Consider the following 27,898-nt stretch of genomic DNA (forward strand, 5'->3'; position numbering starts at 1 on the left):
TAAGATGTGTGGACTTCAACTCCCAGAATTCCCCAGCCCGTAGTCGGGGGAATTCTGGGAGTTGAAGTCCACACATCTTAAAGCAACCAAGGTTGAGAAACACAGCAAGCTTGCAAATCTTTTCCTCAAAATTGACACTCATTCCCGAACATGACTAGGAGACGGAATGATTGATGAGTAAAAAGTTCAATTGGTGTTCAGCGATCCACGCAGGCAAAAATTTTACAGCTGACTCAGTTTATTCTGAAAGAGCTCCATTCTGCTTCAAAATAGGTTTTTTTTAAAAAAATTGACTGTTCTTTTCTCATGCTGTCACTTTCAACCTTTACTGATTATTTCCAATGTAGTCATTGTATTCTCTTGAGTAATATACTACAGGTAGTCTTTGACTTACAATCATTCATTTAGTGACTGTTCAAAGTTATAACACCTGTCAGGCCTCAAAGCCATCTTTTGCATTGGGCCTTCAGGCCTGCCACATTTACTGCTGTTGGAAACTGGGAGGTGGGATTGTATGGAGCCAGGGTGATATGTAGTCATAATAACATTCCTTTCTCAGAGAGTCAAGGACATCTTGCCCTGCACCTGGAGGGCTGGAACTGGGAGGCATCTCCAGTTGGGACGGTGCTTGGATTGGACCATGTGATGGACCTGTGGGTGCTGGGCAGGGACTTGGACTTTCCTTTTGGTGGGGAAAACCTGGAAGCTTTCAGATTTGAGTTTTCCCAGATGTGCCAATATGATCTCTCTAATAAAATGGAACTTTGAGGAGCTTCAAGCCTCAGAGTCTTCTTTTGTTGGGGGTGTTACTTGGAACCAGGGTGGATAAAAATCAATGATTTTTTTAAAAAAATCAAAAAAACCAGATTTTTTTTATTTAAATCGGATTTTTTTTATTTTTATCAAAAATTTATTTTAATAAAAAACTTTTGGGGTAAAAATCTATCGTAAGATAATTTTCTATTTAAGATACATAAATAATTTAGTTTATTCAGCATGAAATGGAGCTTAGTTATGTAGCATGAGGCTGTATATTCTGCAACACTGGGATTATCAGTGAGTCAACAGTGGGTCAAAGTAGCAGAGATGACAGTTGCTCTTTAAAAATTATGATTTAAATCGAGTTGATTTAAATCAAGCCTTTTTATTAGTGATTTAAATCATGATTTAAATCGTGATTTAAATCAACTCGATTTAAATCAAATCCACCCTGCTTGGAACCCTGACAATAGCATTGAAAAGAATGACTTATGACGGTTTTTCATACTTAATGACGGTTGCAGCATCCCTGTGGTCACGTCATCAAAATTCAGACACTTGGCTCATATTTATGACGGTTGCAGTGTCCCGTGATCCCATTTCGTGACCTTCTGACAAGTAAAGTCAACGAGGAAGCCAGATTCACTTAACAACCGTGTGACTAACTTAACAACTGCAGTGATTCACTTAACAACTTTGGCAAGAAAGGTCGTAAAATGGGAGCAAAATTCACTTAACGACTGTCTTGCTTAGCAACAGAAATTTTGGGCTGCGTTGTGGTCATAAGTCGAGGATCACCTGGTATATATGTATGTATGTATTACGTTTTTATGCTGGCCATTTTCCTTACAAGGTGACTCTTTCAGGCATAAGATCAAGATTTAAACCTCTTCATTTCTGCAGACATCAAGGAGAATTGAAAACAATTGGAGAATGGTATTAAAATTCCACTGATGCTCGGGTGCAGTCCTACCACAACACTTTCAGATGAATTTTAGTTGTGTCAGTTTGGGAACTGATGTTTGGCTATAAGCAGAGGCAGAGGAATATAAAACAAATAGAAATTTCTGAATCGCTGATTGAATAGATTGAAATGTGTGGATGCATAATTGATGAATTTTATTCGTCCTTCCCAGGAGTATTTTTTTTTTATTAATTTGATTTATATGCCATCCTTCTCCGAAGACTCAGGGCGGCTTACAATGCGTTAAGCAATAGCCTTCATCCTTTTGTATATTTATACAAAATCAGCTTATTGCCCCCACAAACTGGGTCCTCAATTTACCCACCTTAGAAAGGATGGAAGGCTGAGTCAACCTTGAGCCTGGTGAGAATTGAACTCGCAGTAACTGCAGGCAGCTGGATGTTAAATGCTGCCTTAATAGGAGGCATTAGCCTCCTACGCCACTCAGGCTCCACTTAAAATAAGTGGAAACATGGATGCTGATTGGAAAGATGGTTTAGTGGTGAAGCAGAAGCACATGGGTGGTTCTGGGCAGCTGACCACATGGAGTGGAGAGTGAGGGTTATTTGTACCCTCTCTTGGGCCTCGCCCTTGAGCTTCCTGTTCCTGTGGCAAGGGCATGTATTCTATTGCTTGCTGTCAGACTCCCATGGGACTATTCAGGGGTCATAGCTAACTTTGACTGAGCTCCCAGGTTTGGTTGAAACTTGGAGGGTGATGCAGGTGGTTGTGCCATCTGGTGAGCTCTGTTGATAGATAATCTTATTATGTCCTGGAGGGTCATGTCTTAATCCCATCACCCTGGAGCTGAAAAGGTCTTTTGTCTTATAGATAGGACGGCCCAGTCTTTTTCAATGGGCACCAAATATCTGCTGGGGGCAGGGAGCTGGGCTCTGAGTTTCTATCTTCCCTTCAGATTTTTATTTCTCATTTAGGGGAAAGATAATATTCTGCCTTCTAAATATTTCTCAAAACATTTCATTTTCCTAGGAGAGGGCTGGGTTCTAACTTTCTATAAACCCTAACTCACCTTGTTTTAACAAGCGCAATAGCAATAGCACTTAGACTTATATACCGCTTCACAGTGCTTTTACAGCCCGCTCTAAGCGGTTTTACAGAATCAGCCTCTTGCCTCCAACAATCTGGGTCCTCATTTTACCCACCTCGGAAGGATGGAAGGCTGAATCAACCTTGAGCCTGGTGAGATTTGAACTGCCGAACTGCAGCTAGCAGTCAGCTGAAGTAGCCTGCCGTACTGCACTCTAACCACTGCACCACCTTGGCATCACACTAGGCTGCCAGTCCTGAATGACTCACTTAACAATAGAAATTTGGGGCTCAATTGTGGTAGTAAATTGAGGACTACCTGTAATTCAAAAAAAAAAAAAAGAGGTTGAAATGGTCAGAAAAGCGCTCTGATTTGTTTTGTTTTGTTTTGTTTTGTTTTGTTTTGTTTTGTTTTGTTTTATTTTAATGTGCAAATCTGAGCCGGATAAGTTTCCTTTGCCTGTTTTAAGTCTTATATCCTTCAAAGAGTACTTTTAATGTGGCTTTTCCAGCAGGCATCTGCTTTCTATAAGGGCAAAAACAAGGCAATCAGCTAGTGCATCTTAAATCAAGAGTTTTATTTTTCAGAAAATCCTGTAGTTGGGAGCAGATGAGGTGCTAATTATAAGTGGTGTTTTTCTTAAAGCTGAAGTGCTGCTCTCTTCTGGGGTTTAAAATTATTGTTTTCTTCCCTGTTATAGCTTCTCATTCAGCGGCACACTTTAAAAAGCCTGTGAAGTAAAGATGGTTAAGTATATTTGAGTCTGTCCATCAGCTTCACATACACAGGCCTGAAACTGATCAATTATCAGTTTCTGAGGAGAAGAATGAAAAGAGTGGCACCATAGAGTTGAACTCAAGGCACACATTTTGTCCAAAATGATTCAGACAACTTCCTTGCCATTGCGTACAAAGTACGGTTGTGGGAATTGGGTATGTCTGGTTTAATGAAAAAGATTAGGGGTGACATGATAGCAGTCTTCCAATATATGAGAGGCTGCCACAAAGAAGAGGGACTCAAGCTATTCTCTAAAGAACCTGAAGGAAGGACAAGAAGCAATGGGTGGAAACTAATCAAGGAGAGAAGCAACCTAGAACTAAGGAGAAATCTGTTGACAGTGGATTATTAAAGAGGCTTATTCAACTTATCTACAATTTAATTCTAGATTCTAACTTAACCTATTTGCAAAGCTTTCCTAGAACTCCTGAGCCCCACCAGACAAATTAATATGTGTCAGAAACCCTATTACACTGTCCTCAATGACAGCCTCATATCACCATTTGCTGGCTGGGATCATTATCCATCAAAAGATGAAGTTCTCAGCAGCCAAATGTTTCCAATGTTTTTCTTGGGTCCACGGTCTTTATGTCGAATATGAATGACAACAATATGTTTGCCACGTTTTTCCCATGTAGAAGAAGTGTTTTAGCAGGCATTTTACCGAGAACATGGTTTTTAATAGCGCCAAATTAGAAAGAAGGGCTTCCTATTTACCTCCACACATAAATTTCTTTTATTTATGCCTGCCCTTTGTAAACCTGCCAACCTTCTGTGGGCTGCAAGTAATCACTAATTATCTGTATTATTATTATTTTTTTGACCAAAATCCACAATCAGGATGTCTAACACTCCCACATAAATTATTGCTCCTCGGTGCTGAAATAAGACACAAGAGTGCTGAAACTTCTGGCAACGTGCAGACATAATTCACATTGTTGGAAAACATTTTTGTGCTGATTGTGAAGGGCTGCACTGTGGATTGTCTTTCTGATACACCCAAAACAACATTTCCTGCCATTTTTTCATTTGCTTTGTGAGTTCTAAACTTTGACATCCTCAGGAGAGGACGAGTGTCAGCACTAGAGTAAATGCAGCTTGACAACGAGTTGGAATGCTTTGAAATTAACCTGGAATAGCCAGGGAATCGTAATCAGCTTCTCATTTGACCTCTTGACTAAACCCAGGGTAGACTTCCTGACTTCCCGTATTTTTAGCTCAAGAGTGTGCAAAACTCCAGATTTGAATATGCCATGTCCTTCGGTGTCCATAAAATTCTTTACTGGAGTTTCCTGCAAAGGTTTGTGCGTTCTCCAACATGGGAGGCTTTTAAGAAGAATAACAGAATAACATAGATGGAAGGGACCTTGGAGGTCTTCTAGTCCAACCCCTGCTTAGGCAGGAAACCCTACACCACTTCAGACAAATGGTTGTCCAACATCTTTTTAAAAATCTCCAGTGTTGGAGCATCCACAACTACTGGAGGCAAGCTGTTCCACTGATTAATTCTTCTAACTGTCAGGAAATTTCTCCTTAGTTCTAGGTTGCTTCTCTCCTTGAGAAGGAGAGAAGTTTCCATCCATTGCTTTTTGTCCTGCCCTCTGGTGCTTTGGAGAATAGCTTCATTCCATCTTCTTTGTGGCAGCCCCTGAGATATTGGAACAATGCTATCATGTCACCCTGAGTCCACCTTTTCATCAAACTAGACATACTCAGTTCCTACAACTGTTCTTCATATGTTTTAGCCTCCAGTCCCCTAATCATCTTTGTTGCTCTTCTCTGCACTCTTTCCGGTGTCTCCACTCTAGAAAGAGATTGGACAACTTTTTGTCTAAAATGGTACAGGGGTTCCTGCATTCCCCCCCCCGTTTTGATTGGTTATAATATATTTATTTATTTATTTAGCATATGGTTGCTTATAATATAAAATATAAAATACAAAAGTACAAAAGTAAATGGAAAAATAAGGGAGGGAAAAGGGAAAAGAAAGGAGGAATGTAGAAAAGAAGAGGGAGGGGGGAAAGAAGGTGTTGACTACCGACTCTCTCTGGTGCAGTAGAATAAAACAGTAACTCCAAGCCTTAATTTTTTACATTTACATAATAGTATAAAATAGCCATTTCTATAACAACAAATCTATCTAATCAGTAAACCCCCAAATCAAAGTTTCAGCCCAAAGTCCAGAAGCACAAAATCCAGAAGTGGTTTCCAAGTAGAAATAAAAGTATTTGTATTTTTCTTTTTTCTTTTTTTTTTTTTGATCAGACCAGTCAATTTAGCCATCTCTGCTAACTCCATCAACTTTTGCAGCCATTCATCCATGGTGGGGATCAAAATATCCTTCCAATTTTGTGCATAAGTCTTGCTGCCATCCACATATATAACATCAAAGTTCCAAATTTGTTTCCGAAGACTTTTTCCATCAAACCCCAAAGAAAAGTTTCTGGTTTTATCTTTAGATTCCTGCTTGAGCAGGGGGTTGGAATAGAAGACCTCCAAGGTCCCTTCCAACTCTGTTTTTCTGTTATTGGTATTCGGCTAGGTTGAGTACAGAGCAGTGGTGGGTTCTACTTACCTTTACTACCGGTTTGCAATGAGGCTAAGCACACGCTCTCACTTTGCTTGCACCATGCGAGCGCTAACATTCTAAGGATGTTGGGGTCGGTGGGCGGAGCCTCCCGCCGGTTTTACTACCGGTTCTATAGAACCAGTCCGAACCAGGGGCAACCTACCACTAGTACAGAAGTGGTATTCAGCAGGTATTGACCAGTTCTGGAGAACCGGTACCGGAAATTTTGAGAAGTTCAGAGAAGCAACAAATACCACCTCTGACTGGCCCCAGAGTGGGGAGGGAATGGGGATTTTGCAGTAATCTTCCCCTAGAGTGGGGTGGGAATGGAGATTTTACAGTATCCTTCCCCTGCACACCCACCAAACCACGCTCACCAAGCCATGTCCACAGAACCGGTAGTAAAAAAATTTGAATCCCACCACTGCTTGGGTATGTTGTGCAGACTGCCATGGATTCTTTTGTTAGTTCTGAATCTATGACAACAAATGAAGCCATAATCTTCATCTTCTTCTACTTTTAGATCTGATTTTCTGGAGGTACTATGGTGGGAATTAATATAATATTTGCTGCTCATTGAAACTGTCGTGTACCGGTAGGTTTGGGGGAATTTCTGGGAGTTGAAGTTCACACATGCTCATGACTGATCATTCCTGGGCTAGTTAAATGGTTAGTACAGGAGTTATAACCTTCAGTATTTCAAGACTCTAGAAAGAGTGCAGAGAAGAGCAACAAAGATGATTGGGGACTGGAGGCTAAAACATATAAAGAACGGTTGCAGGAACTAGGTATGTCTAGTTTAAGGGAAAAATTGCTATCATGTCTACTACGGTAGACATGATAGCAATGTTCCAATATCTCAGGGGCTGCCACAAAGAAGAGGGAGTTAAGCTATTCTCCAAAGCTCCTGAAGGCAGGACAAGAAGTAATGGGTGGAAACTAATCAAGGAAAGAAGCAACTTTTGAACTAAGGAGAAATTTCCTGACAGTTAGAACAATTAATCAATGGAACAACTTGCCGCCAGAAGTTGTGAATTCTCCAACATTGGAAATTTTTAAGAAGATGTTGGATAACCATTTGTCTGAAGTGGTGTAGGGTTTCCTGCCTAGGCAGAGGGTTGGACTAGAAGACCTCCAAGGTCCCTTCCAACTCTGTTATTCTATTCTAAGTTAATAACATGCAAAATGGAATGGTTCCGTGATACGACATTACTCTGGAGATAAGCACTAGTGGGGAATACGTAGATGAAAAAGAATGAAAATGAATAGTTGGCGATTCAACTATGAAGGAGATGCTGCTATTTTCCAGAACTAGAGTTTTGGAGATTGCAAAATATTGCCGTTTTGAAGCAATGAATGAATATTTTGGTCAAGAGTATGAAAATAGGCAGACCCTCATGAAATGATCTTTTTGTTCAAGTTTTATACAGCTGGTAAGCAATTTTCCCCACCGCAGGTAACCATGCAACTGTTAAGCACCAGTACACAAAAAGGAGCATTTTATGATTCAAAGAAAATAAAAGAACAGCGGAATGATGAATATAGATGTTGGAAAATATTAACACAAAGAACAGAGATGGAATTCATTTCTAAAGTGTACCATGTCTGAGTCATACCGTAGATATGCCAGAGGCAACAAGAATAAAACAAGTATGGGGAGGGGGGTTTCTCTTTTTTATGGGTTTAATTAAATCATGGAAGTATTATTGTGTAAATCTTGAATGGAACCAGAACTTTTAAAATGTGGTATTTTAGATGAAGGGAAGAATGTGCTTTGTGAATAAGAGGTTGGATTCAGTGAGAACCCTTTTTTTTTTTGCAAGGAAATGAAGTAAAATCTTACCATTTATTTACTTACTGTTATTTACTTACTACCTTGGGGTTTTTTTTTCTGTTTGTTTTTGTTTTTGTAATTTGATTTATATGCCGCCCTTCTCCGGAGACTCAGGGCGGCTTACAATGCGCTAAGCAATAGCCTTCATTATTTTGTATATTTATACAAAGTCAGCTTATTGCCCCCACAAACTGGGTCCTCAATTTACCTACCTTAGAAAGGATGGAAGGCTGAGTCAACCTTGAGCCTTGGCGAGATTCGAACCTGCAGTAATTGCAGGCAGCTGTTCTTAATAACAGGGTGCTTTTCAGGGTGTTTCCCTGAAAATAAGACCCAATTAGAAAATAAGTCCTAGCATGATTTTTCAGGATGCTCGTAATATAAGCCCTACCCCAAAAATAAGCCCCAATTAAGATTGTCAGCCAGATGGATGCATTTAGTACCGTATTTCCCTCAAAATAAGACCTAACCAGAAAATAAGCCCTAATGCATGTTTTGGAGCAAAAATTAATATAAGACCCGGTCTTATTTTTGGGAAAATATGGTAATAATTTACTTTCACCCAGCATGCTAAGTTAGAATGTGGCTTATTTGATTTTAGCAGAGTGCAATCTATGAACTAAGCCATTGCATATCATCTTTCAGATGATCACATCACAGAGTATGTCTGAAGAGTTGCCAATTGTTTCGTGAATCCAGGTTCAACATTTTATTGTAATTTCTGTGATGGTCGTGAGCCATCCCGAAACACTGAACACAAAGAACTTTAATAAATTATGGTTGGTCACATAGCCAGCCAGATGTTTAGGGTGGGTTTGGCATTTTTATCCACCTATCGAGTCCTTCCCAAGAACCTGGAATAGGCAGATGTGGATGTTTGATGGTATTAAAGGTATCATTACAGGATATTATTATTATTGGTAAATAATGGATAAGAAAGACAAAAACTGTCTGGACAACAGATGGCAGTATTTGGAGATAGCAGAATAGTAGAGAAAGAACTGGAGAAAATAACATGCAAAGCGGGTGCGAAATCCACTTACTTTGCTACCGGTTTCCAAATGGGAGCGCACACATGTGTTCGCTTGCGCACGCATAACACCTCTGAGTATGTGCAGGACCTTATGCACATGCACAGGACCTTCTGCCCATGCGCAGAGCATCAAAAATGGGATGTGATGACCTCCAGGCGGGTGGGCGGAGCCTCCCGCTGCCGGCGCTACTGGTTCGCTCGAGCTGGATAGAACCAGCTGCATTTCACCACTGCAAAGACCTGCAAACAGAAGTAGAATGACTATGGCAAAAGAAAGCAAAGGTAGTACCAATAGTATTAGGCACCTTAGGCAACTTACAGCAAACAGCACTCTTTACTGATGATGTTACCTAGTTGGGTAATGAAACGTCTGCGAGAAAACAAGCAAGCTCAGGAAGCAGCAAGGATCCTCCATTTCAACCCTGAGTTACAAATATTCTTCTTTATTGGAATCTCCATTTAGCTATTGATTAGTTGGTTCTCTGGGAATTGGGTGGTTCTCGACTCATGACCATTCATTTAATAATGATTCAAAGTTATGACAGCCTTGGAAAAAGTGACATATGACCTGTCCTTTTAAGTTGCAACCATAACACCTATGTTATGTGGTAACCATTTGGCTCACATTTCCGACAGTTGCAATGTGTTTGCAAATTGGCAACCTTCCTTAGCTGGCATCTCACAAAGCAAAGTCAATGGGGGGGAGATTGGATTCGCTTAATGACGGTATGATTCGCTTACCCACCATAGCAATTCATTTAACAACTGCAATAAAAAACGGTCATATAGTTAGGCCCTTTTGGTACTGTCCATGGGGTTTTTTAAAAGACGCTTGCTCCTGGGGAGGAAAGCTATGGCAAATCTAAAAAGCAGAGACATCACCCTGCCAACAAAAGTGCATATAGTCAAGGCTATGGTTTTCCCAGTTGCAATGTATGGCTGTGAAAGTTGGACCATAAGAAAGGCTGAGCGCCAAAGAATTGAGGCCTTTGAACTCTGGTGCTGGAGAAGACTCCTGTGAGTCCCTTGGACTGCAAGACGATGCAACCGGTCAGTCCTAGAGGAGATCAACCCTGACTACTCTTTAGAAGGCCAGATCCTGAAGATGAAACTCAAATCCTTTGGCCACCTAATGAGAAGGAAGGACTCACTGGAGAAGAGCCAAATGCTGGGAACGATGGAGGGCAAAAGAAGAAGGAGACGGCAGAGAGCGAGGTGGTTGGATGGAGTCACTGAAGCAGCTGGCGTGAGCTTAAATGGTCTCCAGAGGATGGTAGAGGACAGGAAGGCCTGGAGGAACGTTGTCCATGGGGTCGCGATGGGTCAGACACGACTTTGCAACTAACCACAAGTTAGGCCCAACCAAAATTCCAGTCCCAATTGTAATTGTACATCGAGGACTACCTGTATCTAAAAAAATTTTTCTACCCAGCCATTAGGCTTTCTTGTGCTTCTAGAAGTAAAAAAAAAAAAAAAATCTCCCAAGTGCCTTTCTGTTCTAATGACACTGAAAAATGATTTTGATTGTAGGCAGAGTCCAGCCGTAGGACCAAGACTCTATGGCACATATTAGTTACAGCTAATTTTGTTCCAGTGAGAAAGAGAAAATAGTGCAATGTTTGTATGTGGAATATAAAGGGAGAAAGAGGAGAGGTATTTGCTACTCGTTTCTAAAAAAAAGCCAGATGAACAGAAAAACATCAATTTATGTCCAAGGGAGCAAAATGGGAGTGGGGGTGGGGAAAACCCACCCTATTGAAAATCATTGTAAAGGCCTGTCCCTTTTTTAAGTGCCTTCCTTACTAAACAGAAATGGAAAAAAAGAGTCTGCAGGGAGAAACACACACACAGACACAAAATCACAGGGTAGATTTTTCTTTTCAAAAAAGAAGTTGTTTTCGGTTTATTAACCCTTTACAGAATTTGGCAGGCACCAGGGGAAAAAAAAAAAAACCCAGAAAGGGTTCCCTTTGTTATTATGAATGACCAGGAATATTTTTCCCTTTTATTGGTGTAGGAAGTTAGCACCCACCCCTCTCCTAGAAAAATGAAATATTTTAGGAAATATTAAAAGGGCAGAATATTTTCCTCTAAAAGGGAGGCAGAAACTCAGCCCACCCACTCCCACAAGGTTTGTTAATGGGCCATTAAGGCCTGGGCCAGTCCATTCTACATAACAAAGATCTACCTCCTTCAGGCAGAACCATTTAATTGCCCTTCATTGCATCACCCAACAAGATTCAACCAAATTTAGCACACAGACAACCTACAAAGCTAGCCATGACCTCTGACAGCAACCAATCAGGATACTCTTCCTGTGCCCCAGGAAGTTCAAAGTCAGAGAGGGTATAAAACCCAGGCACTCTCAGCATCTCTGCCCCTTTTCTGCCCAGGATCTCAAGCCATGTGATCCAGGGGTGAAATGCTCCCAGTTCGGACCGGATCGCCCGATCCGGTAGTGATGGCAGCGGGTGGTTCGGAGAACCAGTAGCAAAAATCCCTGCGCCCCCTCCACCATGCCCTGCTGAGCCACACGATCATCAGAGGCTTTTTTTTTTTTACTTTTAAAAGCATTTTTTCTACAACCTCTTTCCACGAAAAAATGCTTTTAAAAGTAAAAAAAAAAAGCCTCTGATGATCGCACGGCTCAGCTAGGATCGTCAGAGGCTTTTCAAAGCATTTTTTTCTGCAACCTCTTGGCCGAAGAGGTGGTAAAAAAAATGCTTTGAAAAGTCTCTGACGATCCCAGCTGAGTTGCCTGATCGGCAGAGGGCTTTTCAAAGCATTAGAAAAAATGATTTGAAAAGTTTAAAAAAAAAAAGTTGGCCATGCCCACCCAGTCACATTACCCCCCCCCCCACCAAGCCACGCCCACAGAACCGGTAGTAACAAATTTTACATTTCACCCCTGATGTGATCCTGTTCATCAATAAACCTTTCCAAGCAACTTCCATAAATCCAGTGTTTTTTTCCCCACTTGGAACTGAACCCAGATGGATATTTCTTCCAACATTGGCAAAGTAAATAGCCTGAAAAAAGCTGAAAGTCTTGGTCAGTGAAGGCATCCTTCTCCAAAGCGATGGGGTGATTGTAAGTCCTCCTTTACTCTGTCTTGGGGTCATGTCTTAGTAATTCAAAGAATTCCAGCTGAAAGCCTTTGAAAAAAAATCCCTCGGGCTTCTGCAACAGCCGATAGGTGGATCCAGTCTTCTATATCTCAGCTGGGATCATCAGTCTCTCTACTGCATATGAATTATGGGGGAGTCCTACAATTCTTGGAAGAAATGTCCATCTGGGTTCAGTTCCAAGTGGGGAAAAAGACACCGGATTCATGGAAGTTGCTTGGAAAGAAGATTTATTGATGAACAGGATCACATGGGCAAAAAAAAAAAAAGGGAAGAGATGCTGAGAGTCCCTGGGTTTTATGCCGCTTTGAATTTGAGCTTGTGTTCTGATTGGTTGTCAGACTCCCATGGGGCCATGCAGGGGTAACTGTGTAGGTTGTCTGTGTCCCAGGCTTGGTTGATTCTTGCTGGGTGATGATGTAATGAAAGGACTTTGGGCAATTTCTACTATGGTTCTGCCTGAAGGAGGTAGATATTTGTTATGTAGAACAGAGTGGTCCAGGCCTTAATGGCCCATTGACAAAAGTGGGGGTGGGGGGGCTGAGTTTCTGCCTCCCTTTTAGGGGAAATATTCTGCCCTTTTTAATATTTCCTAAAAAATCTCATTTTCCTAGGGGAGGGGTGGGTGCTAACTTCCTCCGGAAGGAAGGAAGGGACATGCTCTCCATTATTTGTTATTTGCCTTGTTTAATTTGATTTAATGCTGCCCGGACTCCATATGATTCTGGGAGGCTCGTAGGACAGTTGTATAAACACAACCATGGAGTTTTAAGTGTGCATCTCTTGTCTTTGTGTTTGCATAAGAATTCTTCTTGTCTTTTCCTGAATTTGATTGACAGGGGTCATTAGGAAACAGGCATGCAGAGGCTGTGAAAGCTCACCGTCTGAATAGATTGGAGACAGATAACCTTGGGATTGTTTTTTTCATTCTTTCCATCCCTTTGTTGGCATCTCCATGCTGTCTTTTTCCCAACCTGGGTATCGGAAATCGGCACTGAAGCCGGCTTTATCAATATTCGAAAGAATGGCTGGATCGAAAGTTGGCATTTTGGACCTCAAGGTCAAAAGAGAGCAAAGTTCGCCCCACAGGCTTTGGCCTCCTGTCTCACTGACGCACAAACACTTCACGATTCAGATTTGCTGGACTTAAATAGCGACATCAGGAAATAATCACACAGGAAAACGGATGCCTTACGGCTAGCCATGTTTCCTTTGGCATTAGCAGGCAATTTGGATGCAGCCGCCAGAATTTTCTCATCCTAGAAGTTAGTTAAAAACAAAGAAAAGAAAAAAAACACTATTAGGGAATAATAATCATTGCTGACTAAGAAATCTCCAGAGGCAGACAGAAAGCTAGAAGATTTTGATTTGAGAGCCAGCTCTGAGAAGAACGTTGCGAGGGTGTGATTGTAAATAGGTTTTCAGAAAAGCAGCTAACTAGTCAGTGATCCTATAGAATAACAGATTAACAAAGTTGGGAAGCAGATCTTGGAGGTCTTCTTGTCCAACCCATGCTCAAGCAGGAGAACCTATACTATTCCGGACAAATGGTTGTCCAATCTGTTCTTAAAAACCTCCAGTGTTGGAGCATCCACAACTTCTGGAAGCAAGTTGTTCCACTGATTAATTGTTCTAATTGTCAGGAAATTTCTCTTAAATCCTAAATTGGTTTTCTCCTGGATTAGTTTCCATCCATTGTTTCTTGCCTTGCTTTCTGGTGCTTTGGAGAAGAGGGTGTCCCCCTCTACTTTGTGGCAGCCTCTCAGATATTGAAACACGGATATTATGTCACCCATAGTCCTTCTTTTCATTAAACTAGACATACCCAATTCCTTCAATCGTTCTTCATTAGTCTTAGCCTCCAGTCCCCTAATCATCTTTGTTTCTCTCCTCTCCTCTCCTCTCCTCTCCTCTCCTCTCCTCTCCTCTCCTCTCCTCTCCTCCTCTCCCTTCCTTCTTTCTCCTTTCCTGTCCTGTCCCCTTCCTTCCTTCTCCTCTCCTCTCCTTTCCTCTCCTCTCCCTTCCTTCTTTCTCCTTTCCTGTCCTGTCCCCTTCCTTCCTTCTTCTCTCCTCTCCTCTCCTTTCCTCTCCTCTCCTCTCCCTTCCTTCTTTCTTCTTTCCTGTCCTGTCCTCTTCCTTCCTTCTCCTCTCCTTTCCTTCTTTCTCCGGTCCTGTCTCCCTCCTTCCTTCCTTCCTTCCTTCCCTCCCTCCCTCCCTCCCTCCCTCCCTCCTTCCCTCCTTTTCGTCTCCTCTCCTCCCTTCTCCTTTCCTCTCCTCCCTTCTCTCCTCTTCCTTCCTTCTTTCTCCTGTCCTGTCTCCCCTGTCTCTCTCCTTCCTTCCTTCCTTCCTTCCTTTCTCTCCTCTCCTCTCCTTTTTTTCCAGAGGCTCAACATTTTTTTTTATATTGTGGTGACCAAAACTGGATGCAGTATTACGAGTGTGATCTTAGAATACTGCATCCAAAGAACAGTGGAAGGATGGTAAATGCAGGTAGACCTCGATTTACAATTATTCGTTTAGTGACCGTCCAAACTGATAATGGACTGAAAAAAAGTGACATGATTCACTTTGCAACCGTTTTACTAACAGTGATTTGCATAAGAACTGTGGCAAGAAACATCGTAAAATGGGACAAACCTCACTTTACAACGGTCCCGCTTAGCAATGGAAATTTTGGGCTCAGCTGTTGTCCTGAGTCAAGGACTAACTGTGGATACAAGGGAATCCCTTGCTGACATCTGATTTAGGAGACTGATCATCCATCAAGAGAAAGTCCCACCTATGCAGCTATCAGAAAATGGCTTGGAAACTATCCCACAAGCCACGTTCTCCATGCTTTGTTATTCTTTCCAAACCTCCGAAATGTTGGAAAGAAATTTTCTCAAGCAATGTGGGGCTTTCTCTGTTTATTTGCCTAAATGTATTTCCAAAACTTAAACAGAATAGGACCAATTCTGGTGGATTGCGGCGATGAAGCTGGTGGAAGAATGATTGAGTTTGAAAAGGATTAGGATCTGCAGAGGAAAATATTCCAAAATTAATTCCTGCAGTGGATACGTATGGGAGACGCAAATGGCCAGTGGCTTAATATATCTGTCAAACCTGAAGCTGGCCTGACTGAGGCCATTTTGAGACTTCAGCGTTGACACACTGGAGAAGAGGGATAGGGAAGGGGGAATAGAGATAGTTGGGGTGTTGTAGTCGAAACAAAATACTTTCTCTTGGGACCCAAGGTCATTCCTGCAGGTGCTCGGAAGGAGGGGACTGGAGTCACCCAGCAACTGGACAGTATCCTGATTGGACTATGTGACTGATCGTTTTGAAAAAGTGACAAACTTTTACTTTTAATTAGGTGAAAACTGCAGGAATATTCAGAGTCGGTTTTCACCAGCCTGTGCCAATATGACATATCCAATAAACCTATTCTTTGAGGAATTTGCCCACCTGCCTGTTTGCTATGGATATGTTACTTAGAACCCTGACAATATCTGCATATCTTTCATTCCAAATCCCTAACACTTTTCTTTTCTGATTGTATAAATCAGAGCAAAGGTATTTACAAGAAGTTCTCCACTTACAGTCATTCATTTAATGATCGTTCAAAGATACAACGAGCTGAAAAAAGGGACTTAGGATCAGTTTTCACACTTACTATCGTTGCAGCATTCCCGTGGTCATGTGATCAGAATTCGGACACTTGGCAACTGGCATGTACTTATGACAGTTGCACTGTCCTGGGGTTCCAGTGGTCACAGTTTGTAACCTTCTTAGCTTGTTGTTTCTGACCATGGGAGGAAACCAGATTCACTTAACAACCGCATGATTCATCTATCAACTGCAAATGATTCGCTTAACAACTGTGGCAGAAATGTCATAAAATGGGGCGAAACTCACTTAACAACCGCCTTGCTTTGCAACGGAAATATTTGGCTCAGTTGGGGTTGAGGATTACCTGTATTAAGGATCTGGAGAGAATTCCAGAAATCTTGCAGACTTTCCTTGCCCGGAGCTGTTTGGCTGACTTAACAAACGCTGCATATCGCTGAAGAACCTTTTAAACAAATAAACGTTGATGACTGTACAGTGGAGTTCCTGGCTCACCTTTTGCTTAAATTTGGCAAAAACTCTACCATCTTCAATAACGTTTTTGCATTTCCTAATCTTTGGAAGAAGGAAATTGCTTTCTTGGCAGATTTGAATGACACAAAGTCTTTTTTGGAGCCATTGCAGTGACTAAACGGAGTGGATTAAGGACGTTCCTGCCAAAAATAATTGTTTTCATTTAAGTTATTGCAACGGGGAGAATTTTTTAAAAAACGAAACGCGCACATTATGTAAAACATCCCATTTTGGAAGTCGCCAAGGGAGGATGGGTGACTCATGGCTCCCACATAACAGCAAACAAATTCAGCTATCTTAAATAGCATGTGGAGATATATTGGGGCGAGTTGGAAAAAAATATATATTTTTTTTATTCAGGCTTGGCTTTCTTTTCTGTGCCTTGGAAATATTTTCAATGTCTTTTTTTTAAAAAAAAAAAAACAATCTTTGCTATTAACATAGAAGCACAATATATATATATTTTCTCAGTTTTCTCTCGTTTCTAATTTTATTACCCCTGGACTGGAGCTGTGCAGCAATCCAAATTCCAAGGCTAAAATATGCTTTGGGGTGGATGTTGGCATCGTCTTATAGAAATTATAGCTTTTCCCAAGCTTACACTATTGTGTAGTGCACGAAATAGACACATTTGGTGTAAAGGTATGCCAATGGATGTGAGGTGGGCAGCTATGCGCACTCCAGATCCCCTTTTCCACATCTTTGATCCCAGATTTACTGCACAATTCCATTCACCGTCATAACCTACCTGTACTCACAATCATCTGTTTAGTGATGGCACTTTTAGGCACTTTTAATCAAGGATGTGATCAATATATGGAGAATGAATCTGTGAATGGGACTTAAATTTTAGTGTTTCCAGATGCATCTCACTTTGTATTGTTGGAAAGAGAACCAATTTGGTCTAGTGGTTAAGGCACCAGGCTAGAAAGGAAAAGACTGTGAGTTCTAGTCCTGCCTTAGCCATCAAAGCCAGCTGCGTAACTTTGGGCCAATCACCAGGAGGCGGTGCATTCTAGTTCCACCTCAAGCATGAAAGCCAACTAGGTGACTTTGGGCCAATCACCAGGAGATTGTGAGTTCTAGTTCCGCCATAGGCATGAAAGCCAGCTGGGTGACTTTGGGCCAGTTCTTCTCCCTCAACAGAATCCACCCTACAGGGTTATTGTGTGGGAAATAGGAGGAGGAAGGTGAATTGGATATGTTCACCACCTTGGGTTATTTGTAAAAATAACAAAGGCAGGATACAAATAAATAAACTAAGTAAGTGAAATAAATAATGGACAAATTGATCGCTTGGCAAGATTTGAAAAACCTAAATTTGAAAAACACATTGCCTGCCACAAGGAGCACAGTTATGGATTAAAGGGATTTAAAATTGCACTGATTTAGAATCAATCACCAGATTGCTTTTTAACAATCTAAATTTATTGTAGAAACAACACTGGGGTTATACCGGGAGAGATGTCGGTTATACCGACAGAGAGTCTTGGGCAGTGGTGGGATTCAGCCGGTTCAGGCCAGTTTGGACGAACCGGTAGTTAAATTGCTGGCTGATCCCACCCTGCCCCACCCCTTCCAGGAGTCCCCACGCGCCCCATTTTGGCTCCCAGGTAAGTGCAGGGAGGCCTACTAGGCCGAAAACGGGGCACAGAGGGTGCGGCAGCCCCCCCACCCCATGGCCCGTTTTCGCTGCAGGGAGACCTACTAGGCCAAAACAGGGCACGGGTTGCAGAATGGTCCCCCCGTGGCCCAAAACGGGGCATGGGTGTGTGTGGCACCCCCACCCCCACCTCGTGGCCCGTTTTTGCTCCCAGGAGGCTGCAGGGAGGCCTACTAGGCCAAAAACAGGGCTCGGGGGGGAGGCGCCCCCCCGTGGCCCCTCTTTGCTCCCAGGGGTGTGCAGGAGGCTGGGTGCTACCTGTCACACCCCCTAGCCACACCCACAATGGCCACACCCACCCAGCTAGTCATTAGGGCAGAGAACCGGTTGTTAAATTATTTGAATCCCACCACTGGTGTTGGGACTAATTAATATAAGATACCATTCTGCCAATGCTCCTACAATCTGTGCTGTATGTTTGCTACACCAAGTTGCTGGATTGCTTAAATCATATCTTCCTCAGCTGTAAATTAGTGAACAGTAACTACAGAACTCATTGTTGCTCTGTCCTCAGCTACTTTGCTTTTAAATCGATCTTCTGCACAAGTTTAAAGTGAACTTGGAAGGTGAGATCAATTGTGCTACTGCTCTTTACAACATCCCTTTCTTTGCAAGAGTTTACCAATTTAGAAAGCTAATACAGCTAGTCCTCGACTTACAAACATTCATTTAGTGGCTGTTCGAAGTTACAGCGGCACTGAAGAAAGTGACTTACCGCATGACTGTTGCAGCAACCCCGTTGGTCGTAGGATCAAAATTCCGATGCTTGACAACTGGTTCATATTTATGATGATTGCAATGTCCCAGAGTCACGTGATCTCGTTTTGCGAACTTCCAACATGCAAAGTCAATGAGGGAGCCAGATTCACTTAACAACCGTGTTACTAACTTAACAACTGCAATGATTCACTTAACAACCGTGGCAAGAAAGGTCATAAAATGGGGCAAAACTCACTGAACAACTGTCGCGCTTAGCAACATAAATTTTGCACTCAATTTGGTAACCTGTAATACTTTTTTCTTTTAAGAGACAGGGTTCTGTTCCAGGGGTGAAGTGCTCCCGGTTCGGACCGGATCGCCCGATCCAGTAGCGGTGGAGGCGGATGGTTTGGAGAACCGGTAGCAAAAATCCCTGTCCCGCCCCCCACATACCCAGCTGAGCAGGACAATCATCAGAGTGTTTTTTTTTACTTTTAAAAGCATTTTTTCTACAACCTCTTCGGCCGAAAAAATGCTTAAAAAAAAAAAAAGCCTGTGATGATCGCACGGCTCAGCTGGGATCCTCAAAGGCTTTTAAAAGAGCCTTGATAGTACAAGGGTTTAGTGCACCCTGTTATTAACACAGCTGCCTGCAATTTCTGCTGGTTCGAATCTCTCCAAGGCTCAAGGTTGACTCAGCCTTCCATCCTTTCTAAGGTAGGTGAAATGAGGACCCAGTTTGTGGGGGCAATAAGCTGACTTTGTATAAAAATATACAAAAGAATGAAGGCTATTGCTTAACGCATTGTAAGCCGCCCTGAGTCTCCGGAGAAGGGCGGCATATAAATCAAATTAAAAAAAAAAAGCCTCTGAGGATCCCAGCTAAATTGCCTGATCGGCAGAGGTTTTTTTCTTTTAAATGCCTCTGACGATCCAAGCTGAGTTGCCTGATCGTCAGAGGCATTTAAAAGAAAAAAAGCCTCTGCCGATCAGGCAATTCAGCTGGGATCGTCAAAGCCTTTTGAAAGCATTTTTTTTATAACCTCTGAGGTTGTAGAAAAAATGGTTTTAAAAGTAAAAAAAAAAAAATTGGCCATGCCCACCCAGTCACATTACCCCCACCCCCCACCAAGCGACGCCCACAGAACCGGTAGTAACAAATTTTAGATTTCACCACTGTTCTGTTCCATTGTTTTAACACACCCATTCCTCTTTTCCATCCTAGGGTATGGCCTTCACCCTTCAAGAGAGGCTCCAGCTGGGAATACATGGTCTTCTTCCACCTTGCTTCCTGAGCCAAGATGTCCAAGTTCTACGGGTCCTGAAAAGCTACGAGACCAAATCCAATGATCTAGACAAGTGAGCAGAAGTGAGCTGGGGATGCCTGCATAAATCTTATGTTTGGAAGTAGATACTCTGGAACTTGGACGTTGACCCTTTTGGGTGGCCTTCTGCGGTTGTGGAGAAACTGCCAATTCGCTGGCATCTCACCACGCATTTTGTCGTAGGAGTCTAGCTGTTCCCAGATCAGTCTCAAAAGTTTCTCTGCTAGCTTTGTTTCGAGTTCCTGTGAAGGTATCCATCCAACAGAAATAGTAAACTGACCCCAGCTTATCCCCCACTGTGTCCAGACATTTTCCCACATAGATAAGGACTTCCTTGCACTGTTATTATGACATGACCTCTTGTAGTCTCTTCTTTGACCCAATATTCTTCTCCATGCTGCAAACGTGGCAGACACTTTTGAACTGTTCACAGAACTGTAGGATCTTTTTTTAATGTAGTATCCCTACAGCATTTGCAAAAGGAAGAGCACACCCTTCCTCCCTAAAACCTATAGAGAACGGTTGCTGGAATTGGGTAGGTCTAGTTTAATGAAAAGCAGGATGAGTTAGAACAATTAATCAGTGGAACAACTTGCCTCCAGAAGTTGTGAATGCTCCAACCCTGGAAGTTTTAAAGAAGATGTTGGATAACCATTTGTCTGAAGTGGTGTAGGGTTTCCTGCCTAAGCAGGGGGTTGGACTAGAAGACCTCCAAGGTCCCTTCCAACCCTTCTATTCTATTCTATTCTATTCTATTCTATTCTATTCTATTCTATTCTATTCTATTCTATTCTATTCTATTCTATTCCATACCATACCATACCATACCATACCATACCATACCATACACCTAGGGGTGAAATGCTACTGGTTCGGGCCGGTTTGCCCAAACTAGTAGTAAAAAATGATTTAAAAAGTAAAAAAAAGAAAGTTCCAACGATTGTGCGTCGCACAGCTGATCTTTGAGAGTTTTTTTAAAAAAAAACTTTTTAAGCATTTTTTTACTACCGGTTCTCTGGAACCGGTAGTAAAAAAATGCTTTAAAAAGTTTTTTTAAAAGTTCAGAAGATCAGCTGTGTGATAGTCAGCTGTGCCGTGTGATTTATATTCGCTAGAAAGCAGGAAATGCAAATCTATATCGCACAGCAGAGCTGTCCCCCCCCCCCGCTCTTCTACTTACCTTTGCAGACTCAGAAAAGGCTTCTTAGCGGATTGGTGCGCTTATGCGCAAAGCGTGAGTTTGGCACGTATGCACATGCAAAGCCAACCGGTAACAGACTTCAGAGCATTTCACCCCGACCATACCGTACCGTACCATACCGTACCGTACCGTACCGTACCGTACCGTACCATACCATACCATACCATACCATACCATACCATATGAGGCAGCAGTGTGCAGCAGCAGCCAAAAAAGCCAACACAATCCTAGGCTGCATTAACAGAGGGATAGCATCAAGAACACATGAAGTATCAGTAACACTTTATACTGCACTGGTAAGAACACACTTGGAATACTGCATGCTTGCCTACAACTAAAAGTATTTTTAGATCTGATATTTTTCTCAAAAGGACAAAAACAGCATCCTATTCTATTCTATTCTATTCTATTCTATTCTATTCTATTCTATTCTATTCTATTCTATTCTATTCTATTCTATTCTATTCCATTCCATTCCATTCTATTCTATTCTACTAACAGTGACTTGATAGCAATGTTCCAAATTCTTAAGTTTTGCCAGAAAGAAGAGGGAGTCAAGCTATTCTCCAAAGCACCTAAGGGCAGAACAAGAAGCAATGAGTGAAAACTAATCAAGGAGAGAAGCAACTTAGAACCAAGGAGAAATTTACAGACAGAACAATTAATCAGAATTGCCTCCAGAATTTGTGGGTCTCCAACACTGGAGGTTTTTAAGAAGAGATTGGGCAATCATTTGTCTGAAATTGTTTCCTGATTAAGCCAGTGGATAAATCCAATTTTTTTTTACTACCGATTCTGTGGTGGGCGTGGTGTGGCTTGGTGGGTGTGGCTTGGTGGGTGTGGCAGGGGAAGGATACTGCAAAGTCTCCATTCCCACCCCACTCCAGGGGAAGGATACTGCAAAATTCCCATTCCCTCCCCACTCCTGGGGGAAGGATACTGCAAAATCTCCATTCCTACCCCACTCCAGGGGAAGGGTACTACAAAATCCCCATTCCTATCCCACTCCAAGGGAAAGGTACTGCAAAATCCCCATTCCCACCCCACCCTGCAGCCAGCCAGAGGTGGTATTTGCCGGTTCTCTGAACTGCTCAAAATTTCTTCTACCGGTTCTCCAGAATCTGTGAGAACCTGCTGGATTTCACCCCTGGATTAAGCAGTGGGTTGGACCAGAAGACCTCCAAGATCCTTTCCAACTCTGTTATTCTGTTATTCCCTGCTGGTCCTTGGGGAAAATAAACCTGGAAAAAACACCAAGTTAACTTATTATTTATTTTATTATTTTATTTGTAACATTTATTAGCTGCCTCTTTTGCCACACCGTAACTCTGGGTGGCTTATAATATTAAAGATAAGAGCTGAGGTGGCGCAGTGTTTAGAGTGCAGTACTGCAGCTACTTCAGCTGACTGCTAGTTCAGCAGATCAGCGGATCAAATCTCACCAGCTGAAGGTTGACTCAGTCTTCCATCCTTCCGAGGTGGGTAAAATGAGGACCCAGATTGTTGGGGGCAATATGCTATTTAGTATACTGTCTTTGGTGTAAGCCACCCAGAGTCCTCAGAGAGTGGGCGGCATAGAAATATGACAAATAAATAAGTAAGTAAGTAAGTAAGTAAGTAAGTAAGTAAGTAAGTAAGTAAGTAAAACTGTTTGAAACCTAATAAAACAAATGCTATAAAGATCAACCTAGCTAAAAAAAAATGGGCTGGAAGTATGATGAGAAGGTGGAAAATTAAAAAAACAATGCAAAACAACATAAAATAATGATGTCTCTTGTTTTGCATCATTTATTCTTCCATGGTTACTATTCTGGGTACTATACAATCATTTACTTTTTAGTGTAATGGGAAAAAGATGGGAGCTATTTCACGGAGAATTTAGCCTAAAGCGTTAGGATGAAATCCAGCTTCAATCCTTCTCTAAGTAAATTTATTAAAAGCAATGGCAATAATTTTTTAAAAAATCAAGAAGTTGAACAATGCTCCCTTATGTGCTTCCCTTCGTTTCTAGGGAAAAATCCCTGCCTTCATTGGGAAGAACTTTATAATTATAGTCTGGTCTCAAATATTCCATTCTTGGTGCGTGGTATCGGAGAAACTGACATTGTAGGTTCAAATAAACCTGGATGAAACTGACTTTCTTTAGTTGTTTAAATCAGGGTTTCATCTGGGATAGGTTGTAAGTTGAGGTAGTGAGCATTCGACCATTTAGTGCCCATTCAAAGTTACAACAACACTGAAAAAAAGGAAATTATGACTTATTTTTCACGCTTATAACTGCTGCAGCAACCTTATGATTGTGTGATCAAAATTCAGATGCCTGGCAACTGATTCATATTTATAACGGTCCAGAGATCATATGATCACCTTTTGTGACCTTCTGACAAGCAAAGTCAATGGGGAAGCCAGATTCACTTAACAACCGTGTCACTAACTTAACAACTAACAATTTATCAACTGTGGCAAGAAAGGTCGTAAAATGGGGCAAAATTCACTGAGCAATTGTCGTGTTTAGCAATGGAAATTTTGGGCTCATCGTGGTCATAAGTCGAGTTGTAATACTGAATTTTGCTTTGTCATGTTGATGGATGGTCCCAATCCAAAAAAGCTAAATGGAAGAAATGTTGATAGAGATCTTGCATATCTCAACAGCTTTCAGTATTCGTAACTTGGATACACTTAACAGATTAACAGAGTTGGAAGGGACCTTATAGGTCATCTAGTCCAACCTCCCGTTCAAGCAGGAGACCCTATACCCTTTCTGACAAATGGCAGTCCAATCTTAAAAAGGGTAAAAAGGCGAGGATAAAATTAAAATTGTTGCAAGATGCTAGAATAAGAGGAGGTTTTGGATTGCCGGATTGGGAACTATATTATTAAGCAACAAATTTGATGTGGATTAAAGAATGGATAACCTTAAGAAATATTAGGTTGTTGACTTTAGAAGGACATGACTTGTTGTTGGGCTGGCATGCTTTCTTATGGTACAAGGGTACAAAAACACAGGGGTATTTTAGAAGACATGTTATTCGAGAGTCTTTGATATTAAATTGGGAGAAGATTAAAAGACAACATTATTTAAAAATTCCAGTCTGGCTATGTACTATTGAAGCATTCTCATACTCAATAACATTTAGAAAGGAACAAATTGTTAGATATAGTGAAATATTGAATGAAAAGGGTGAACTTAAATCGAAGCAAGAATTAGAAGAACAGGATATAAAAATGGATTGGTTTTCGTTTATGCAAATACATTCTAGATATGACAAAGATTTTAAGACAGAAGGTTTCTATAATAATTTGACTAATTTAGATAAAATTTTAATAGGATCGGATGACTATATAATTAAAAAACTGTATGGTTACTTGTTAGAGGTAAAATTGGAAGAAGAACAAGTTAAGGAAACAATGATTGCATGGGAAGCTCCCATAACTTCTGAAGGCAACTTCTGTTCCAGGGGTTGATTGTTCTCACTGTCAGAAAGTTCCTCCTCATTTCTAGGTTGAATCTTTCATTGGTCAGTTTCCATCCATTATTCCTTGTCTGGCCTTCAGGTGCTTTGGAAAATAGCTTGACCCCCTCCTCTGTGTGACAGTCCCTCAAATATTGGAACATTGCTATCATGTCTCCCCTAGTCCTTCTCTTCACTAAACTAGCCAGGCCCAATTCCTGCAACCGTTCTTCGTGTGTTTTAGTCTCCAGTCCCCTAATCATCCTGGTTACTCATTTCTGCACTTTTTCTAGAGTCTCAACATCTTCTTTATAGTGTGGTGACCAAAACTGGATGCAGTACTCTAGGTGTGGTCTTACTAGGGCATGTCTTCTGGTTTTAAGAGCATTTTTTTGTCATAATTCTGGTTTTGGGATATGCCCAGAAAGTGATTCTGGGTGAACTATTGCTCAGCACTTAAGTTATTTCCTATTGGTGTCCTTATGTTGTTTTAACATTTACATGAAACCTCAAGATGAAGTCACTTGGAGCTCTGGAGTGAGATATTATAAGTGATTACATCTAGGTACACTGCTCTCCACCTTTAATTTCTTGAACATAGAATAATAGAGCTGGAAGAGACCTTGGATGTCTTCTAGTCCAACCCAATCTCAAGCAGGAGACTTTACTACTTCCGACAAATAGCTGTCCAGTCTCTCTTTGAAAGCCTCTAGTGGTGGAGCACCCAAAACTTCTGAAGGCAAGCTATTCCATTGGTTGATTACTTTCACCCTTAGGAAATTTCTCCCTAGTTCCAGGTTGCTTCTCTCCTTGGTTAGTTTCCGTCTATTGTTTCTTGTCTTGCCTTTTGGTGCTTTGGAAAATATTTTGACACCCCCCCCTCGTCTTTGTCTTGAATCAGACGTTTCTTTGATTCTTGCAGTTTGTATTGTAACGCTCTCTACATGGGGCTCCCCTTGAGGAGCACCCGGAGGCTCCAACTGGCGCAGAGTGCGGCTGCATGGGTGGTAATGGGAGCGACATGGCGTTCCCATGTAACACTCCTCCTGCGCGAGCTGCACTGGCTCCCGTTGGTCTTCCGGGTGCGCTTCAAAGTTTTGGTTACCACCTTTAAAGCGCTCCATGGCTCAGGACCTGGGTACTTGTGGGACCGCCTACTACCACTAATAGCCTCCCACCGGCCGGTACGCTCCCATAGAGAGGGGCTCCTCCGGGTGCCGTCGGCCAAACAATGTCAACTGGCGGCCCCCAGGGGGAGAGCCTTCTCTGTGGGGGCACCTACTATCTGGAACGAGTTCCCCCCGGAGATACGGAGGATTCCGGATCTGCGCACCTTCCGCCATGCTGTTAAGACCTTTTTATTTCACCAGGCGGGCCTGGCCTAATTTTCTCCTTCTTTTTAAACAATTTTTAATATTTTTAATATTTTCTAGTATTTTTAAATATTCAAAGTTTAAATTTGTTTTAAATTGATTGGGGTTTTAATCTGTCTGGGCCAAACTATTTAATTCGATTTTATTTCTGCTTTTTAAATTTTGTATGTATGTATTTTATTGTTGGCTGTGCACCGCCCTGAGTCCTTTGGGAGTAGGGCGGTATATAAATCAAGTAAAAGTAAAAGTTTGAAGCATTCCCTTGATTCCCTGCAATTGGTTAAATGAGAAAGAACAAGTTGAAATGTCTGTGGAGAGTCTCAGTCATCCAAGTCATGGTTGTCCCAAAGGTGCTTTCTTTTTCAAGAGGCGAGTGGACTTTCTGGTTTTTCTTTGAAGATGTTTCGCTTCTCATCTGAGAAGCTTCTTCAGCTCTCATCCAAGAAACTTCTTCAGAGGTGAAGAAGGTGTTGTGGCCCGCCGGCGGCCAGCAGAGGTGGCAGCAGAGTCGGACAATGAGGAGATCGGGGAGGAACTTGGGCCAGTCCTGGGGGCTGGGAAAAGCTCAGATGAGGGCTCTGCGTCGGAGGCAGAGAGGGAGGTAGACAGCAGCGAGGCAGAGGAACAGCTGGAGCCCGTTCTCAGCGCGCGCATGCGCAGAGCTGCCAGAAGACATGAACAACTCAGAAAGCAGGGTCGACTCAGGAGTAAAGCCACACCTTGGAGTTGATTGGCCCCTCCCATAGGAAATAAAAGAGGAACGAACAGGGAGGTGGGCTTTAGCAGGAAACAATTCCTTCATTCCGTAACTCTGAGAGACTCTGTGCCAAGTTTGGCCTTGTACTGCAGTTGGAAACAAGTTAGATGGCAGCTTGCCAAACGAGATAAGGTGTTGAGAAATATTCCTTTGAAAAACTGTTTGGACAAACAGTTGCTGACTGTGAATGAACGTAATTCACAGTTGTGTAAATAAAAGAGGTTTTGCTGGGATCAATTTCTGCCTCCTTCTTGTTAAGGGAGCTTAGGTCAGAACAGAAGCTTCTTGGATGAGAAGCAAAACATCTTCAAAGAAAAACCAGAAAGTCCAGTCATCTCTTGAAAAAAAGCACCTTTTCAGATCATTCTGAAGTGCAATGCTTGTGTTAACTCCTCTTTTCATCTCTTCCTTTTCTATTGTCCTTTTTTTCAGGTACATCATCCTCATGACTTTGCAGGACAGAAACGAGAAACTGTTTTACCGGGTGCTCACATCCGACATAGAAAGATTCATGCCAATAGTGTACACGCCGACTGTTGGATTGGCTTGCCAGTTGTATGGCCTGGCCTTCAGACGGCCTCGGTGAGTGGACAGAATTATTTCTCGCTTTCCTTCTGCTGTCTGCTTCTTGCTCCAAAGGTTCTCGTTGGTATTAAATGCTCCCCTTCTTAATTGCTCCCTAACTTTCCGTGGGTGGTCTGGTCTCCACAAGAAGGAAACAATTCTTGGTGCAATTGTCAAATAACTTGGTGTGCATCTGTATTCCCGTAATGGCAAATGGGAAAAGCCTTGTAAGATGAATAAAAACTGTTTTGTGTGAGAACAATACAGTACAATACAGCTCGCTCTGCCTGAGGTCAATAGCAAAATGTTACCCTGAATTCTCATTTAAACTTCCTCTATCAAATCTATAACTTTTAAATTTCTAATAATCTTGCATGGTAACTGCTAGTAGGAACTGTGGTTACCCTTTCTTCCTTCCTTCCTTTCTTCCTTCCTTCCTTCTTTCCTTCCTGCCTGCCTGCCTGCCTAGGGTTTCCTGCCTAAGTAGGGGGTTGGACTAGAAGACCTCCAAGGTCCCTTCCAACTCTGTTATTATATATTATCCTTTCCTTCCTTCCTTCCTTCCTTCCTTCCTTCCTTCCTTCCTTCCTTCCTTCCTTTTTTTTTTTTTTTAATTTGATTTATATGCCGCCCTTC

General features: G+C 42.0%; 1 protein-coding gene across 2 annotated transcripts in view; it reads left to right on the forward strand.

Annotated features, from left to right (window-relative positions):
- Positions 1-27,898, forward strand: part of ME3 (malic enzyme 3) — a 137,867-nt gene that overhangs the window by 40,265 nt on the left and 69,704 nt on the right. Inside the window, exons 2-3 of one of the 2 annotated variants that reach the window (XM_070942925.1) lie at positions 19,816-19,949; positions 27,131-27,280. In XM_070942925.1, the coding sequence (XP_070799026.1) occupies positions 19,816-19,949; positions 27,131-27,280 (284 nt within the window). Of the gene's footprint in view, positions 1-19,815; positions 19,960-27,130; positions 27,281-27,898 lie in introns of those variants that run through there. The other variant, XM_070942926.1, reaches the window with a different exon arrangement.

The sequence above is a fragment of the Pituophis catenifer genome, unplaced genomic scaffold, assembly GCF_029215685.1.
Source record: "Pituophis catenifer annectens isolate HBS135680 unplaced genomic scaffold, rPitCat1.0.hap2 SCAF_4, whole genome shotgun sequence".
In the NCBI taxonomy this organism is placed as follows: domain Eukaryota; kingdom Metazoa; phylum Chordata; class Lepidosauria; order Squamata; family Colubridae; genus Pituophis; species Pituophis catenifer.